The 18,247-nt window shown below is 40.9% G+C and overlaps 2 protein-coding genes across 3 annotated transcripts in view; both read left to right on the forward strand.

Annotated features, from left to right (window-relative positions):
• Positions 1-8,912, forward strand: part of osbp2a (oxysterol binding protein 2a) — a 13,978-nt gene extending 5,066 nt beyond the window's left edge. Inside the window, exons 3-14 of the mRNA XM_005735277.1 lie at positions 582-832; positions 969-1,137; positions 1,867-1,987; positions 2,078-2,144; positions 2,227-2,364; positions 2,464-2,709; positions 2,843-2,963; positions 3,094-3,197; positions 3,760-3,855; positions 5,429-5,613; positions 5,724-5,941; positions 6,277-8,912. Coding sequence (XP_005735334.1) covers positions 582-832; positions 969-1,137; positions 1,867-1,987; positions 2,078-2,144; positions 2,227-2,364; positions 2,464-2,709; positions 2,843-2,963; positions 3,094-3,197; positions 3,760-3,855; positions 5,429-5,613; positions 5,724-5,941; positions 6,277-6,416 — 1,856 coding nt within the window. The 3' untranslated portion in view covers positions 6,417-8,912. The remainder of the gene's footprint in view (positions 1-581; positions 833-968; positions 1,138-1,866; positions 1,988-2,077; positions 2,145-2,226; positions 2,365-2,463; positions 2,710-2,842; positions 2,964-3,093; positions 3,198-3,759; positions 3,856-5,428; positions 5,614-5,723; positions 5,942-6,276) is intronic.
• A 1,713-nt stretch (positions 8,913-10,625) lies between these two features.
• Positions 10,626-17,904, forward strand: slc35e4 (solute carrier family 35 member E4). Of its 2 annotated transcripts, none has more exons than XM_005735278.1 (3): positions 10,626-10,720; positions 11,635-12,251; positions 15,039-17,904. In XM_005735278.1, exons 2-3 carry the CDS (start codon positions 11,654-11,656, stop codon positions 15,575-15,577), a joined length of 1,137 nt encoding a protein of 378 aa, XP_005735335.1. In that variant the 5' UTR covers positions 10,626-10,720; positions 11,635-11,653; the 3' UTR covers positions 15,578-17,904. The 2 variants fall into 2 exon arrangements, with proteins under 2 accessions (XP_005735335.1, XP_005735336.1); XM_005735279.2 differs by lacking the exon at positions 10,626-10,720 and adding an exon at positions 11,316-11,525.
• The last annotated feature ends 343 nt before the right edge of the window (positions 17,905-18,247 follow it).

The raw sequence follows: 18,247 nt of genomic DNA on the forward strand, positions 1-18,247 counted from the left end.
CGCCTAACTTTCCATAAGTGAAAATGGGACTGTAAATGAGATACTTTCAGGTAAAAGCACTGTCATAAATCTCTCCATGATGCTTTGTAATCAGCCCAGTCTCTTTACACTCCTCCATTAAAGCTTCAGACTGATGGTTTGGCTCACTCCAGCAAACGGGTACAGAGAGAGATAGTGAGGGGGAGACAGAGGAGAAAAGGGTAGTGCGTCATCTTTTTTTTTCTCCTTCTTCCTCTAAAAATAGCCTTGCCTCCTGATTGCACAGACCTACGTTTCCAGGGCAACAGTGTTCATTCACAGCTTTCCAGTGTTGTAGAGAGGAAGATTTGTGGTGGATCAGGGTGTGAAGTGTTAATATCTTCTTCTAGCCAGTCCCCATTAATGCTCTCTCAGCTTGTCTCGATCTAAATTTTAAATGCATTTCTCAATCTGCCATTACATCCCAGTGTGCTGTTTACTACACCATCACAAACACCCACTCTGTTTACATGTAATAACCTCTAATGATGCTATTTTAGTAAATGAATAAAATTCTGTCCTGGCTGTATTTTTTTTTTTTTTTTGTGCATGTGTGTTTGAAGATGACTCGGGGGATGAAGTCCCAGTACCTCAGGAGGATCGTACTCTAACCCAAGGGGTGCTTAAGACTCTGGCCAGCAAGCTAGATGACCTGAGCACCTGTAATGAGCTGATAGGAAAGCATGGTGCTGCCCTCCAGCGCTCCCTCAGTGAACTCGAGGACCTGCGTGGATCCACTGACAGCACAGACAAAGTGAAAGCCGTTAATGAGCGAGCCACCCTCTTTCGCATCACCTCCAATGCTATGATCAATGTGAGCCATTCAGTTCTCCCCCAGTATGTAGCCACTCTAATGGGAGGCTAGCAGAAATGCTTTTTTTTAACAAAGGGGGAATAGAGCTTGAGGGTGCCGCCCGCATTCTTTGATGTGTTTTGTGTTCACACCTCAGGCTTGTCGTGACTTTGTGGACGTGGCAGAATCTCACAGTCGGAGGTGGCAAAAGGCCCTGCAGCATGAGAGAGAACAGCGTCACCATCTGGAGGAGACCATCGAACAGTTAGCCAAACAGCATAACAGCTTAGAAAGAGCCTGGAGGGAGAATCCCACCTCATATACAGGTGAGACTCTGTCTGTCTCCCAGACATCCTGTGTCACCGAAGAGCAAATGGGCCTCTTCAACGGGTGGTGCACAGACAGGTTACTTGAGTTAGACTTTAACCTTTTTTTAAGCATATTTATCTACAATCTGCATAAGAAACTACAGTAAACAAATAAACTATTATTTTAGTGATTTTTGTTTTTTCTGATGTAGTTTGTTATGTTTTACTGTTTTTGTGATCAATGTTAGTCTTTGGGAGCACATTTTTTCTGTTTGGTATAACTAATGCTAACAGGTTAATGGTTACAACCTGAGCTTTGCGCACAAAAGTAACAAAGCGGCCAATGTTGATGTTGAAGTGTAGCTTCAGTGTTTGTTAATCGTCCCTGGGCTTGTGCGTATGTGTCTCTGAGCATGGAAAGCCTTTTTGCAGTGCACAGAGTGTGAACACAGAACACCTACAATCATTAACTGCTGTAAATAACATTGATAAAGGTAAATAAGACCTTTATATGTTAGTTATGTGAAATGCCTCATGTCAATTAAAAGCAACCTGCAAAGCAAACATTACGAAGCTACTAATAGTTAAACAACTTCTTCATACCGCTTTGAGGCAAGTATTAATGAAAGTTCTATTACCTGAAGCAAACATACAAGTCTTTTTAGTCTCCATTATTTGCTACTTCCTGTGTGGATGTAGATGATGTGCAGGACTCTCAGCTGACCTGTCCTGTGCTTGCTGCCGTAGGCGTGGAGCGATCCCAGGAGGGAGATGCGAGCGACGAGAATGACGAGGCAGAGTTCTTCGATGCCATGGAGGACTCACCTGCGTTCATAACTGTGACTGCTACTGGTAACATAGAGCACAAGTGAGAGGCATCATCTCTACACAGTTACTGTATGTCTAACCCGCTGAGCTATTTTTGTGAATGTTTTTAATATTTGTTTTTTTCACTTAGGCGCTCAGGAAGTAATCAGAGTATGATGAGTGGAGGCGTGCCCAATGACTGGACTCACAATGAGAATGTACGTCACAAGAATACGGATATTAATGAAAAACACTTTACTGAGTAGCCCTATTCATCTTAGCTTGTCCTTTTCTCTACAGGACACCTTAGGCGCAAACCACATGCAGCTACGAAGAACAAGGCGCAGCCGTATTCCTGACAAACCAAATTACTCCCTTAACCTGTGGAGCATCATGAAAAATTGCATTGGGAAAGATCTATCGAAGATACCCATGCCTGTAAATAGTGGACAAATCTGCATTCTCCACTAATGAGCTCTAGTCAAAGCTTAATGTGGCGGGAACTTAATTAGATGTGTATGAAATGTGCAATTGCAGGTAAACTTCAACGAGCCGCTGTCGATGCTCCAGCGTCTGACTGAGGATCTGGAGTACAGTGAGCTTCTGGACCGGGCCGCTCGCTGCGACTCGTCCCTGGAGCAGATGTGCCTGGTGGCTGCCTTTTCTGTCTCTTCCTACTCCACCACAGTCCATCGCACAGCCAAGCCTTTCAACCCTCTGCTGGGGGAGACTTATGAGCTGGATCGGCTGGATGAGTATGGTTATCGCTCCATCTGTGAGCAGGCAAGGAATCACTTAATTACTGCGTTTATGCGTCTTTGATCACATTTTATAAACAATGGAGAGGAGAGCAAACACCCAACATATTGTGCTTATATTGGCTCTACTGACACCAGCTGATACAATTCACTTTCAGGTTAGTCATCACCCACCAGCTGCTGCCCACCATGTGACATCACAGCGAGGATGGACCCTGTGGCAGCATATCACTATTGACAGCAAATTTCGTGGGAAATATATTTCAGTGGTGCCGTTAGGTAAGAAGCAGTCAGTGTTCACGATGACAGTCACTTTATATGAGCACAAATGCTACTACATCTGAGATCTGATTTATAAATACACTGAAATGTCTATGTGATGTTTTGTATGCATTTTTTTTTACCATAGGAAACATTCACCTGCAGTTCCACTCGAGTGGAAACCACTATGTGTGGAGCAAAGTGACTTCCACAGTGCACAATATTATTGTAGGGAAGCTCTGGATTGATCAGGTGTGTTCCTCTTGGACAGCAGTTCGCAAAGCTTTCTGAAGGTCTTTTACATTTTTTCTTTATGTATTAGATTCTTTGTCATTCATTTGTGGACTAGTCTTTGTAGCTTATCATGTTCAGAGGAATATTTTTTATGCTTGTTTGTTTATTCTGTTAAAATGGACCTATGAATTACTCCAGGATAAAAAAACAACCTGAATGAAGGGATTTAAATTGCATCTCTATGTACTCCATTTCTTTTTGCTAAATCTCTTTAGTCAAATATATTAAAAAAAATATAGATAACACAGTTCGACAGGCAGAAAATAATAATTTTGGACCAACAGTGACAATATTAGCTGAAACTTGGCATATCCTTAAAAAAATCTGGGGAAACTGAACAAGTGGTAAGCCTAAACAGGATCCACAGCAACTGATTTGAAAGTAATTTCCTTAAGAAATAAGGAAAGCATCCAGCAAACAAAAGCAAAATTTCTTCTTTCTTTTTTTTCCATGCATAAAGGAAAGTAATTTTAGTCACTGTACACTTTTAAGTCACATCTGTTTTTTTTCTTGTTGGCAGTCTGGGGACATTGACATTGTAAACACCACAACCAAGGACACCTGTCGTCTTAAATTCTCCCCCTACAGCTACTTTTCCAGGGAAGTCCCACGCAAAGTAAGTCTCTGATGAACTTATAGACAACTACAACATTAACTCAGTCTTACATTTGCCGAATGTCTACTGCTACACAAGCCCTTTAGAGAGAATCTGTAATGCTGTTTTAACAGATACAACTTTCTCCTAATATTGACTAATATTGAATATTGAAAAAAATGGATAACCTACTTAAAACAAGGATTACCAACCTTACAGCTGGAGAAATAAGAAAAAGGAGGGCACAAAGTGTCAAACTAACAGAACAAGAACCTCTCTTTGAGGGCTATGATGTGTTGAAGCACTAAAGATCATAAAGGCAGCAAAATTCAGGAGGGGTGGCAAAAAATGTGTGATAAATTAAATACATTTAAAGCACATTTTAAGTACGTTGAACCAAACAACAGCTAAAAAAAAGATGAAAGAAATATCAAAAGTAAAAGATTGCAATATTTCTATTAATATTCTCAGCAAGAGCCAACAGCCAGAGAGCTGGGAAGAGATTAAAGTAAAATATAGTCTTACAGTCGGTCTGTAGGCCTTTTCTTCTAACCCAAGAGGTTACATAGAGCCAAAACACATGGCTGAAAACTCCATCTAGCAGCATATCTCCCTTTGGAACGCCAAATTGCCTTTCACGGTTCTTTTTCCATGAGTTATTTTTCTATTTCTGCCAGCCTTAAAACCAGTAACGCGCAGCGAAAATCCCCCTTAATGGAGAAAAGCAGCAGTGTTCAGCAGCAACAGCTCTACTAATTTCCAGTGCTGATTTGTGTCTTCACTTTATGTTGTGGAAATTACATCTCAGTAGACTGAGCTGTCAGGTTTAACCAGAGCTGATGCATCAGAGGGAAACGACTGCTTGCACAAAGAGAGAAACCAGCTTCATCCTTGTTATGACAACTTCTTTCTATTCCTAAAAAAAATTCCTGAATCACTCCCGAAAGAAAATATCTTCAACTGTCACTCTAGGCTGTCTACCCTTCGGTAGGGCGTTGATATCCCCAGACACCCCGAACCATCACAAATATGAAAAACACAGTCATACACAAAACAGATGATTAAACATATTTAATTAAAACACTTAAGTGAATAAGGTTATATAACCTGCTTATCAGTATTCTCTCACACTGCATAATAGAACATAGAACAAGTAACTAACACGAATAGGAAAACAGGATCATTAAAAGAAGAAGAAATAAAAGAGGATCAGCTGGGTCAGACTCGGGCAGACCCCATCTGAAAAGCTGGCTGTCCACCTGTTTTTCACATGATTTCGGAGGTCATCTAAGGTACTAGCAGGATGTAAGGGCATGGGTAAAATAAATTCTTATCACAGGCAATGATATCAATTAGGTATATTTTATAAATCCCAGTAATGCTGTTTCTGTGGTATGCAACCACGCTCTCATTCTCATATGGCTTCCCAGTCGCATGTCATTAGCTAGTGCACATGCAGTTTCATAGTCGGACATTTTCAAACAGCAAAAACTGAAACTAAAATGGATTTTAAAAAAAGAAAGTAAATAAAAAACCTTAAGACCCTGATGAGGGCTGATCTCTTCTTGTGTGCTATGTTCTTTGTTATTTTTAGGTGACAGGAGTGGTAGAGGACCGAGAGGGCACAGCTCATTACATCCTGTCCGGAACCTGGGATGACAAAATCGAAAGTGCCAAGATAGTGGATAGCAGCCAAGGATGCGGAGGCTCCGAAGGGAAACAAAAGACGGTTTATCAGACTCTTCCGCCCAAACTGCTGTGGAAGAAATATCCCCTTCCGTATGTAATACATTTTGTGCTCTATCTTAATGATTGAGTGTGTCGGTGTGCTATTTCTCCTTCTCGGTCTGCATCTTTTGTCACACTGAGTTCTCTAATCCGTCCTCCAGAGAAAATGCAGAGAACATGCACTTTTTCTCCTCTCTGGCACTGACCTTAAATGAGCCAGAAGAGGGCGTCGCACCCACTGACAGTCGCTTGCGGCCAGACCAGCGGCTGATGGAGGCTGGTCTGTGGGATGAAGCCAACAGTCAGAAGCAACGTCTAGAGGAACGACAGAGACTGGAGAGGAAAAGAAGGGCGCAAGCTAACCAGGCCCTGGAGGAGGGTGAGTGCAAGGAAATGAACAAGAACAGTGATGACAAAGACTTTTCTGGCTTTTGCATCATTTGTGCCAAGCTTCAGCACATATCGAGCAGCTGTTCAGAGCTTTATTTTGCAGTGAGCTCATAGCAATAACAGATTTTTCCTTATTTAGAAACAAAGAGCACAGGTGAAAGCTCTGTTGTTATAAAATGAGTGACTATTGATCTTTAGCTTTGGTCAACAGCTGACAAAACCTGACAAAAACTTGCAGTAATTGGCAAATTTTACAATATTTAGAGTCTATGAAGAAAGAACTTTGCAATATCCTGAAAATGAGCACATATGTTCTGTCTTTAGGGCAAGATATTGAGGGTTACCAGCCACTGTGGTTTGAGAAGAGGACAGACGAGACAGGCGATAACATTTTTATCTACAAAGGCGGCTACTGGGAGGCCAAAGAAAGACAAGACTGGAGCCAGTGTCCTCAGATCTTTTAGGACAACATGCCTCTTGCTCCACAGCATCAGCCAGGCTGAGCGTTTCCTCGTGGTTTAAGGATACTCTGAAGGATGGAGAGTTGTGTGTATGAGTTTGGATGTACATGTGTGAGTGAGTGAGACAGCTAATCTCTCCAGGGATTTTCAAGCACAAAAACATCTGGTTCCTAATTTACTTGCTCTTGCTCTGTTATATCTGCATTTCAAAAAAATGCATGGCCTCAGTATAAGAGAGTTAAGAGCTGCAAATAATATGTACACTAAAGGGAGTTTAGTGTACACGTGATCAGGTGTGTGGGGATAATTCTAGGCTGAAGACCGATGTCTTATTTTCTTCAAAACTGGCACAACTTGCTGAGATCTCCCAGTGATGCTGGGTTTCAAAAGAAATTTAGCAGGACAAAGCCTTCTTCTGTGCTAGAAGACTTCAAGACCAATCCCTATGATTTCTTGGTGTTCTTTATTAATCTGTTTCTCAAAACTGCACAAACTGCAGTTTGAAAGGATTAAAAGTTATTGTCTGACTGGCCTCTAAAGAACAGTCACTCCACCAAGTCTTTTTACAGATAATTGCTTTGTCTCCCATAATCTTGAAATTACAGTATGTCCACCTCCGTCACTGTTACATTTAAGTCAGTAGCAGAGAGCAGCACACACCCACTGAAAGCACTTGAATAATGTCTTCACTGACCCTGGAGGAGCCTGAGTGTGAGAAAATGACTAAAACAACATATTTGTGTAATCTCAGCTTGGACTCTATATAAAACTCTATATTCAAAAAAGTCTGCTTAAGCTGAAGATGCTGAAAGGTTTTTGCCTCATATCAGACAAAACTGCCAGCTCATTAAATTGCATGATATTATTTTCATTGCCACCAGGGGCTTCCCTCATCAATTGCTAACACTTGTAAACAGCTTGAAAGGAGTGTTAGTCCCACTCGCACTCATTCTTCCACAGCAGTCATCTGGACAGGTTTAACTTTTTCTTCCAGAGAAACTGCTGTTTCACATCAAAATGCCTAATGAGTCAACTGCAATGGACTGATTTTAAGGTCTGGATCCAGCAGCAAACGTTTACCAGGTAGGGGAAAATCGAGTTGCAGTGTAGGATCCAGGATTTTTGGAGCTCCGCCATTACCAAGAACTAAAATTTAGGATGTTGCTGCATCAATTAAACTTTTTAAATGATGATTAAAGGTTAAATAGCTGCAGGTGAATGTGAGTGTTGGTTATCTGTTTCCATGTGTTAGCCCTGCAACAGACCGGCAACCAGCCCAGGGCACCTAGAGTACCCCTTCAAATATCTTTAAACAAAACCGTAAGTATAAATATGCTAATCTTGGGATTTTCCTCAGCAGGGGATATTATTGCTGCTGGTGGCAATTTTAGCCTTAATTATGTAACAGAATAGCAACTCCCCAGTAACCCCCTCATTGAAACAAAAAAGATTTTGTACAGATTAAAACGGTTCTGCAGGTATACCTCCAGGTAAATTCAACTGAGTAATTGTTTTTAAAATTAAATTTACCCATTATCAGGGTTTACCATTGTGGCAAGTACCAATGAACCTGTTCCCTTGCTTAAAATGGTTGCAAATGACTCTATTAGTTATTTGTATGTTAAAAATTGTTCATTTGCATTATGTTAGCAATAAGAAATCCTGCACAGTCACTTGTGATTTAAAAAAAAACAAAACACTCCCCAATCAGGGAATTGTTTTCTTCAGCCCAAATATTAAGTTGTATTAACATTATTTCATCATATCACTCAAAAACATTACACTTGCTCATGTTTTTGTGCGGAGGCAAGCACTTGTGTAAATTGGTAGTAAATACACTCTATAACCTGTTTATTTATAGTTTACTGTGTATTACAGCGGGGCATGATGCACAAATATGGCTGCCTGTTTGGTTTTGGCCTGTAAATAGCTAGAATATACTAGAAATAAAATCGTAGTATCATTTGAAGAAGATATACAGTGCTTTAACATCCATGTTGTCATATATTAATCTCTATTATGTATACATAACAAGTCATGATTGTATACCAGCTAAGGAGATGTTGGGTAAATTAAATAATGAATCTTATGTTTATAAGCGTACATAAATGATGCAATGAAATGATGATCAAATAAAGCACAATGTCATGTTTACCTGACAGGACATGCTCTATAATTTAAAGTCCACAGCAAAGTATAGCTATGCATGGTTTTAGACTGCTTGTGCACTAGGCCTCTTCACCTAGCTAGCTGTTTGTGGATTGTTACTGAAAAACCTTTTGTGCCCGACTGCCTCAGAAATTTTACATTTTTGAGCTCAAATAAAGACTTAAAGCTGCCAGTGTGCAACCGTTTACTGTCACACCAGTGGTTTTTATAATCTTCTGTCAAACAAAGCACAGGTAATAAAGAAGAAAACAGAGTTTTTCACAATGCTTTAAAGTGGGTATTTCTGTCTGGAGCTTTTCTTGAGTCCAAAGCAACTGTCCTGATCTACAAAAACATGTAAAAAATGTATTAGTTGTTTAACTAATGTTGTTTACTCAAAAAGAATAAATAAAAAGTAAATAACTGAATTTCCTCATGTGCTCAGCCGTCACTCGTACATGAACTACATGGATTTACGAGGTTTACCCTACAAACTGAAAGCATTATTTCTAAACTCCACCTTCTTTAGAAAAAAAATATTAAACATGCAAGTGTGATTGTTTTGTTGTACCAATGCTATGGTGACGATGAGTCATGGAAAAGACATTTGCATATTTTACAAGTGCACATGCAAACTAACCCATAACTCATTCAGCAGCACCTGAAGTAATGCACAGGTGTAAAAACATGCTTCCAAGTACATCCTGAAGACTTACCCAAGATCCAAGATTTTTAGAATAAAACTGAACCCATAAGCCCCAGTGAAAGATGCTCTCTTACAAATTTGGCAGATAACATAAATTTGTATTTTGATTTCAGTTATTTTTCTCATTTCATCAGCAATCCTTTACAAACCAGATGATGGGCAGCCTGTGATTGACAGATGCAACAGTGTTCAACATTTTTCCACGCTCACTGTATCTACTATCATGCAATTGCATGTGCATTAAAGTTTAAAGCCCCTGGCAGCAGTTCAATGCATGTATGGTCAAGATGACACGGTGAAGAATCAGAATGGGGAAGAAAGACATTTTAAGTGACTCTGAATGTGGCTGGTTGTTGGTCTGAGCTGATCTGAGTGTTTGAGAAACTGCTGATCTACTGGGACTTTCCCACACAGCCATCTCTGGGGTTTACAGAAAATGGTCTGATAAATATAAAGTGAGCAGCAGTTCTCTGGGTGAAAATGCCTTTTAAATTCCAGAGATCAGAGGGGAATGGCTAGGCTGTTTCAAAGGGAAAGGAAGGCTGCAGTAAGTCAAATGACCACTTGCTGCACCCAAGGGCATTTCTGAATGTACAACATGTTAGAGCAGATGGGCTACAGAAGCAAAAGAGCACACAAGGTGGCACTCCTGTTAGCCAGGAAAATAAAGCTACAGTTTATACAGGATCACCAAACTTTACAGTAGAGCTCTGAAAAAATTTCGTTAGGTATTGATTTCTGCTGCAACATTGAGATGGTGGCATCAGATTTTTGAGGCGTAAGGTCAGAATTTGTAGTTATTTATTAATTAACTTATCCTGTCCGGCACCTTCAGCAAGCACAATCATGGTCTGAATGCACTGCTGTGCCAAACACATTTGCTTTTCAAACAGGAACTCTATTCAATTTTATCCTTTGTACTTTATATATATGCATATACAGCGAGAGTAATAACTCAAAAAGAACTGATACCCATCTATCAAGGTATCAGAGAGTGAGAGAGGTGTGAGAATCATTCCTACTGTTCTCTATAAAACTGTACAACAACTCTTCTTTCTGTGACTGGTGAGCACTCCTGTCAGGCATAAGATTACACAATTATTTTTGTTATACACCTTCAGCCGGTTTTTAAGATTGGTATAGTTAAAGTACATATTACTTATTATTGCACTACTGTCGTGCACAGGTTTTTTTTAATCCTAGGCTGTACTATTTTTATTCAATTACTCAGTTCTTAACCAATCTGACCCACTTAGGATTAAGCTGGCTGGGCTAGACGGAGCTCATGAACTAAAAATGAGCGTGACACTCCCGGTCTATGACATACTACACAAACACAGTTAAAAACAGTAGCATTGCCCTTTAAGTGAACCGTCCAATGACACCACCCGCCCGGCTCGGCTGACAGTTTGGTGACCGAGTGACGGAGATTTGGGGATGCTGTCAGAACAAGGTAAAAGCGGCGAAGCTCCTATTCTAATCAAGTATCTCTGAGGTGTATCTAATTGGTTTCTAACTCGTCGCAAAGCCTGTAGGATAAACGGGTGTTTCCTTTTTTCCTTAATATTCTTGTAGCTAACAACCTGCTGTTAGCTAACACTGCGGTTTAGAGTCACTAGCTAGCGTTAGCATGAGCATAATGGCATTTAGCCGTCTGGTGTCAAGTGCCAGTCCACAGTAGAGGTCAGATAACTTCAGACACATTACTGTTAAACTGTGTGAGGCTGTCGACCCCTCTGTTTTGGCTAAAACTGTTAAATTTAAAGCGCTCAGGGCCATGAATGAAATGTTGTCAGAGTGCGCTGCACTTAGCGTTATATGTCGCTTCTGATGTCAGGTTCTCGCTCTGCTTCTCCAGAGCTGGGAAAAAGATGCTATTTGTAGCCCGCATAAACGGGAAAAACATAATTCCCCTGATTTCATGTGTATATTAATACTTAATGGCTTTAAATGACAGGCACACGGCATGCCTCATCGTGTTTACAGCTCACTGGCTCGTCACTTGCGGTCCTTTTGCTACACGTCGGGATAATAATAACCAATCCAGTCATTCCCCGTCGTGTGTGGGAAGGCGCGGACGGTTTCCCAGCCCGCCCCGAGCTCCTCTCCTCCGGCTGTCTTACTGTTGGATAATGTCATATTGCCAACGCAGGGGTGTGTTACACAATCAGGCCGTCATGTAAAACAGAAACACGTGTCTATAGGCGGTGCTGAAAAACACACTTCTGTTTTTTACTGGGCAACATTGACACCGCAGAGTGGGTAAAAAGAGCTGCCTCTCGGTTATTTTCGCAGCTTTCAGACGGTTTTATCATCCATTTGTGATTGAGATGAGAGGTGCGAGCTGAACATGTGTTTTCCTTGCAGAGAGGACAATGATAAGAACATGATCAGCGCCGATGGCTTCTCAAAATGCGAGGCGACCCTGCAAGAGACAGGGAGGAGGAGGAGGCGGCCACCCGCAGAGATGCTCCATCTGCTGTCAGCTGTCATTGTTTGGCTGGTGACCGGCACCACCATCTCCAGTCTCAACAAATGGATATTTGCCGTTTACAACTTCAGGTACCCTCTGCTGCTGTCAGCTCTGCACATGCTGACAGCCATAGTGGTGGATTACGGCCTGATCAAGCTGCAGGTGATCCGCCACAGAGGGGTCGAAGAGCAGGACCTGACCCCCAGCGCAAAATGTAAGGTGTTCCTGTTGAGCCTGACGTTTTGTGCCAGCATCGCCTTTGGAAACATGGGTCTGAACTATGTCCAGCTGTCATTTGCACAAATGATATACACTACCACCCCGCTTTTTACCCTGGCCATCTCCACACTGATCCTAGGCAAGCAGCATCACATCATCAAATACACAGCCATGATGCCCATCTGCCTGGGAGCCTCTTTCAGCATTATGGGAGAGGTCCAGTTCGATCAGACTGGCTGCTTCTTTGTGTTCGCAGCAACCATGCTGAGAGGAGTCAAGTCCATCCAGCAGAGTGAGTACCACTTTCTCTGCATCACTGTCCCGTTTTGCCATGCTGGGAAGCTGACATGTTGTTTTGTTCCGTTGCTAAAGAAAACAATAACCCAATTGACATCAGGGAGCATTTTAGACACTGCAGCCGTCTGCGGTCCTGGAACTTCTTAGAAATTTGGTGATTCACTTCTCCGTTCATAAACGCACCCTAGCATTAAGGCGGAATGGCACATTGGCTGGTTTTTCAGTTGCTAGGGGAACGTGATAAATAAACACATATGTTTTTGTGGTATGCCCCAGTGGCTGGTTGATCTGTTGTATGTTTATTTTGGTTTCTAATATAAACTTTAATTTCATTATGAAGATGATTTTATCTTCTTTACATTTGCTGCTCAGGTTTCGATTTACTGAATAAGTTTTTTGTACACTCAACATTTCAGAAAATCCACCACAAACTGAGAAGTGTTTGAATTGCAAATCAGTCAGGTTCTTCTCTGCAGTCCTGTGTGTCCCTCACTCTCTAACTTTCCTATCTAGCTATAAAGACCTAAAATGCCCCCAAAATAATAATAAAGGCCAGATTGTTGCTTGACTTTGTTAAATCTTAAATGATTCTTAAGAGACCTTTTAAAGTTCGTGATTGGATTATCTAAATGAGGTAAAAATGAATGGCTTTCAGTTGAAAAAAACATGCGAGAGATTCCTTTCTTAGATTGATGTCATGTGGACTAACTTTTGCCCTCGCTGCATTTGTCCGGTGTACTCATTCACCTAATGTTCTGAGCTCTCACTGGAGCTTTCATTACATAAATTGCTTTAAAGCTGCAAACCGATTGCGCCACAGATCGGTAGCTTAGCTTCTGCAACGTCATCAGTCTTCATAAGAATGTGGTTGTCAGAGAGGGACAAAAAGAGTCTCTAAACACACGTATAAAGAGAGGCCCTGTCTTTAGTCTGTTGCAGAAGCAGACATGCAGGTTGCTCAGAGGAATGTAATGCTGCACATTGTTCCTGGTGGAGCAGAGGTACAGGCACGCTCATAACCTCAGGGGTCATCACTTTAAATCCCTTCTTAACAAATTGCAGATGTTTTTTGCTTGTTGCTTTGTTTAAATGTTGGAAGGAAAATGTAGGTCCTGCTTTTGCTTTTGGGATGTAATATGTAAACGATGTCCTGAACATTTTATTTTTAATCATGGCTAAAATGTTATGCCCTCAGATGTTGTCTCATGTTTCAAGAAGCTATTTTAAGCCTCTTACGCGTGTTGTTGCAGCAGTTTATTTTTGTACTCTGACACACTTTGTTAGGGCATTTTTTTAAAAAACATTCAGCATTTAGAGTTTTGTTTTGTTGTTTAACAGTAATGTGTTTGATTTTCCATGACATCATGGCATATTACACAAATTTCCCAAAAAGGAGATTTGCATAATGAGCTTCTGACGTACTTCTCGCTCTCCTTTTGATGGACACACACGCACATAAAATCACACGGACCTGCTGTTATGAAAGTACTCCCTGTGTTTTTGCTAGGAAATATGTCTGAATCGATTGGTAGCAAAAGTATCTTTTGTAATGGGGAACGTTACAGTAATACAGATTCTTTTTTTTTTCTTTTCTTTTTTTCTTGTTGCCTGTTGCAGCTGCTCTCACACATCATGGTAACTACATAGACTGTATATAAAGGCTGGACATAACTACCACATTTTAAAGGCTCTAGGTTAGCATTTGGCCCCTGTCACGTGAGCCAGACCTGACCAAATATGGACGAGAGAGTGGAGCATTAACCTGTCAGTTAGTGCTAGCAGGCTCTGTTAGCATGCTATGTCCATACAGCATTCTGCTGCAACACACTGATAGAGATATTTGCTAATTAGACTAATAAAGCACTAATTAATTACCACAGCTGATGCACAAGCTTCTGGGATGCTCTGCACCTCATAGCAAACCAAAACATTAGTAGACTTTTAAACATGTTCCAAAAAGTAGGAACAGCACAAGCATGGTGTAAAACCTCCGGCTCAGTGAGGCACAGCAGATAATCATCACCTGTCTGCGATGTTATGAAAATAAAAACTATGAAATGTATCTGGTTATATCAGGCTGTAAACATGTGGTTTAGTGTTGTAATTTTCAGCAACTTTTGGCATGAGAGTCTATTGGAATGTACTGCTTTAAGTGGTCGTTAAAGGAACTTCACTTCAGTGTTGACTTCCTTTTCCAGCTTGCCTAAAACACACATTATTACATTTTGACAGACTGAAGGGTAATAGCCATTTGAAGTGTGTGTGTGTGTGCGTGTGTGTGTGTGTGTGTGTGTGTCATTGCTGTTACAACAGATGCAGCTGTCACAGAGAGATTACAGATGTAAATATAAAGTAAACCAGATAAACTAATTCTCCCTAAATGAGTACAGATCAGGACATTGATGTGACTAGATAAGCTTGAAGTGTTTCCTCTTTCTATTGCAAAGCCTCTGCGTACTTTCATTTGTATACATGTCTTTTCTGTATACGAAACTCTTTATGTGCTGGGGTGGGGGTTTGTCGTCCCCAGTCTCATCAGACCGTTGATGCACCTGCAGCTCCACGTTGGTGTTATTGTGCAGCATCTCCAGCACTTACAGCATGTGTGGGACTATTAAATTGAAAGAACTGCTGTCATGTTTTTTAGCTTGTGACACCGCTAGCTGTGCCTCAGTATCTTTACTTTGACACAGCTGGGCAGTGCTTAGTTTTCTGTTTTCTGTATGGGAATAAGTAGTGTGTTCTGTTTGTAACTGCTGTGTACATTTGTCTGTTTTTATAGGTATTTTACTTCAGGAAGAAAAGATCAACTCCGTGTTCCTGCTGTACCTGATGTCCATTCCCAGTTTCTGCATCTTGGCCATAGCTGCTCTCGCCTTGGAAAACTGGGCCATGCTTGAGTCGCCGCTTCATTACGACCGCCACCTGTGGGTCTTCATCTTGCTCAGCTGCCTGGGCTCGGTCATGTACAACTTGGCCAGCTGCTGCGTCATCACGCTCACCTCGGCGGTCACTCTGCACATCCTCGGCAACCTTAGCGTGGTGGGAAACCTGCTGTTGTCTCAACTGCTCTTCGGCAGCGAACTGTCGGCCCTGAGCTGTGCCGGCGCAGTGCTCACGTTGTCTGGCATGCTCATCTATCAGAACTCAGAATTTATCGTTAGCTACCTGGATGCACGCAGGGCCAAAGCAAAAGGCTCCGTACGAGTGGATTTTCACAGTGCACGTGGAGAAGACTTGGTTAAAGCTAGTGCGTCTGATAAAACATATCATCCCCATCATCAGGGCACAGACAGAAAACAGGAAGACAAAATGGACTGAAAAGAAAAGAGGAGTCGTACCCTAGTGTGTGACTTTATACAGCTATAGTGTCGCCAACAGTGACAGATGTTTTTTAAATTTTTTTTGACTTCCTCACTGTGCCACTTTATTTATCTCCAATTCACACAGAACTGGAGTCTGCAGAGAGGAAAAGTTGCCTTTTTGCATTAGTAGTACTATTATTATTATTATTTATTTATATTTCTTTGGTTTACAATGAAGGTAACTTTTTTTTGCCCTTATCCGTGTCACATATAGCCTATAGCGGTATATGCATGCATGAGCACACTGAACTCTTTGATACCTCATCAGGTATTCACACTGTCACTCTTACTACTCCACTGTGAAAATGTTCTCGTATCCAGAGGGCTTTAATCAATGTTTTGGGTGTCTGTTGTGGATATTATCCGCTACAGTAAAGCCTCATAGATTTGGGGGGGGGGGGGCCTCAGATCTGAGCGGGCACAATTTGTAATAAAAAGCTATATTTATGGTACTGTTACCTGACACTCTCCCGGCCCTATTGTGGTAAGGGACTGGGTGTTTTTGGCAGCTTTTTTATGTAGACATGTAATGTGGGTAGCTTGTTAAATAAAGGCAAAGGCACTGCTGTTGTGAGTGTTGGTAAGTTACGAGTATGGATAAAGCTGACACTTCTGTGCAATGCCACATAACATTTCCCCTCTGAAGCACATTTTTAATAAGAGGCTGTTTTTCGTCCTACTATAGGAATGTCAGTGTGGCTTTCCACTTCAGGCCTAAATTTTGTTCTCGCACCAACCTGGAAAGACGGTCTCTGTAGAGCTAGTCCAATTATTTCCAACTTTTACAACGGCGCACTGATAATTAGGTTCACAAGGTCTCTAAGGAGTGTCACTCAACCTTAGCTGGCTTTTCCCTCTGGAAGACCTGAGGAGGGAGAAAAAAAAGACTTGAGATGTACTTTAAGGTCGCTTCTTAAATCCTAACCTTTGTTAAGCCAGCACGTCTTAGAGAAACTGACTTCTTTTAAAAAGTGTTCCGTTTTCACTCTCAGTATTTAAAAAGCATCTTATTATGACATATTTTAGCCCCCCTCTGAGATTTATATGAAAGAAAATATTTATTTTTTAGGGCCTTAGCAATAATCAGAGGGGGTTTAATGCTGTGGAATTTGGTCCTCAAGTGTCTTGCAGCTGTGTACATGTAAAGTCTGAGTGTGTTAAAGCAGACACTTGCATGCTTTTGCTCCAGAAAGCATCCAAAATGTCCTCGGATGCTTGTTGCACACCTTCCTACATGCACGGTATGCCAAATGTTTACTTTAAAGCTTCTTTTTTTTTTTGTCTTGTGAAACCTGTTCTGTCAGTGACCAGATACGACCAATGCTCACGTACAGTGTGAGCTCTCAAAAGATGAAAACAACAAAGCCCTGCGTGGAAAAAGGCTCAGTATGACACACCAGTTTTTTCAGCATGTTTCACCGTAAGAATAACAGCAAACAACGCCGCATGTTGATTCAGCTGAATAACATTTCAAGGATGTCATTCATGAAATTACTCAAAACATGTAAGATGCTTTTATAATGATTAGTTGAAAATGGTTGCATTTAATTTCTTTTGCAGTGTGTATGGGTTTACTGGTTTTATATTTCTTAATAACACCACTCACATTTAAAAGTGATGTTCAACAGATCATTTTACTGGTTTTAGGCTACTGTACTGAATACCTCAACTCTTAAACAGGACTTATGCCCCCTTGCGTTCATAGGACTGAGATCAAGCAGCTTTTCAATAGTCATAAAGAAACCACAGCGAGGGAGATCGCTCACAGATAAAATAGTTCATATATACATTTTGACAATTTAATAATCGGTAAGCTGTAGTTGGTTTGCAGGTTTATGATCTAATTTCACAGTCTCAGCTCTGTTTGGCAGGTTTGGCTACTTGTTCTTGTCATGTTTGAGAAGATTATGAGTCTGGAGAAGATAAAAAAAAACAATGCAATTGTTGCATTGACACGGTACGAAGACGCCGCTTAAAAAAAAGCCTACAGTTCCTGTGTGCATACTGTGTTTGATTGTTTGCAAAGTTAGTTGGATGTAAATAGTTATTTTATTTTGTTATGTATTTTATAGTCATATGACTGGTTGAAACTATACTGGTTCAGGAATGAAATGTCTGCCTCATGCCTTATTTGGACATACTGTAGATGAGAATGCAGTTTTGATGAATGCTGTAGGTGTTTTTCTTGTTTACGGGCAAAGATACGGCTCATCCATGTACACGTGACCTGCAAATGTATGAAAAGAAAAAAATGGACTGGTATAATAAAATAACAAAACCAAACACCTCATTTCTGAATTGCCTTGTTCTTGAAACTGCATTCATATCTGAAATGAATTCAACACCACCTTCCTGTTATGGGGTTAGAGAGACCAACCACATCCTTTGTAATTGATGTAATTATATGCTTAGGTTGGGTAACTGAGTTTAAACTGAATTCTTAACACACATCTTAGAAGACATTAGCATTTTTAACTATTGTAAATACATTTATTGGATACTTTATTAGCCACACCTTGCTAATACTGTGTTAGACTCCCTTTTCCTTTCAGAACTGCATTAATTCTTCATGATATAGATTCAACAAGGTGCTGTAAACATTCCTCTGAGATTTTAGTTCCTATCG

This window comes from Pundamilia nyererei, unplaced genomic scaffold (assembly GCF_000239375.1).
Source record: "Pundamilia nyererei isolate P.nyererei 1_Seehausen unplaced genomic scaffold, PunNye1.0 scaffold00063, whole genome shotgun sequence".
Classification (NCBI taxonomy): Eukaryota; Metazoa; Chordata; class Actinopteri; order Cichliformes; family Cichlidae; genus Pundamilia; species Pundamilia nyererei.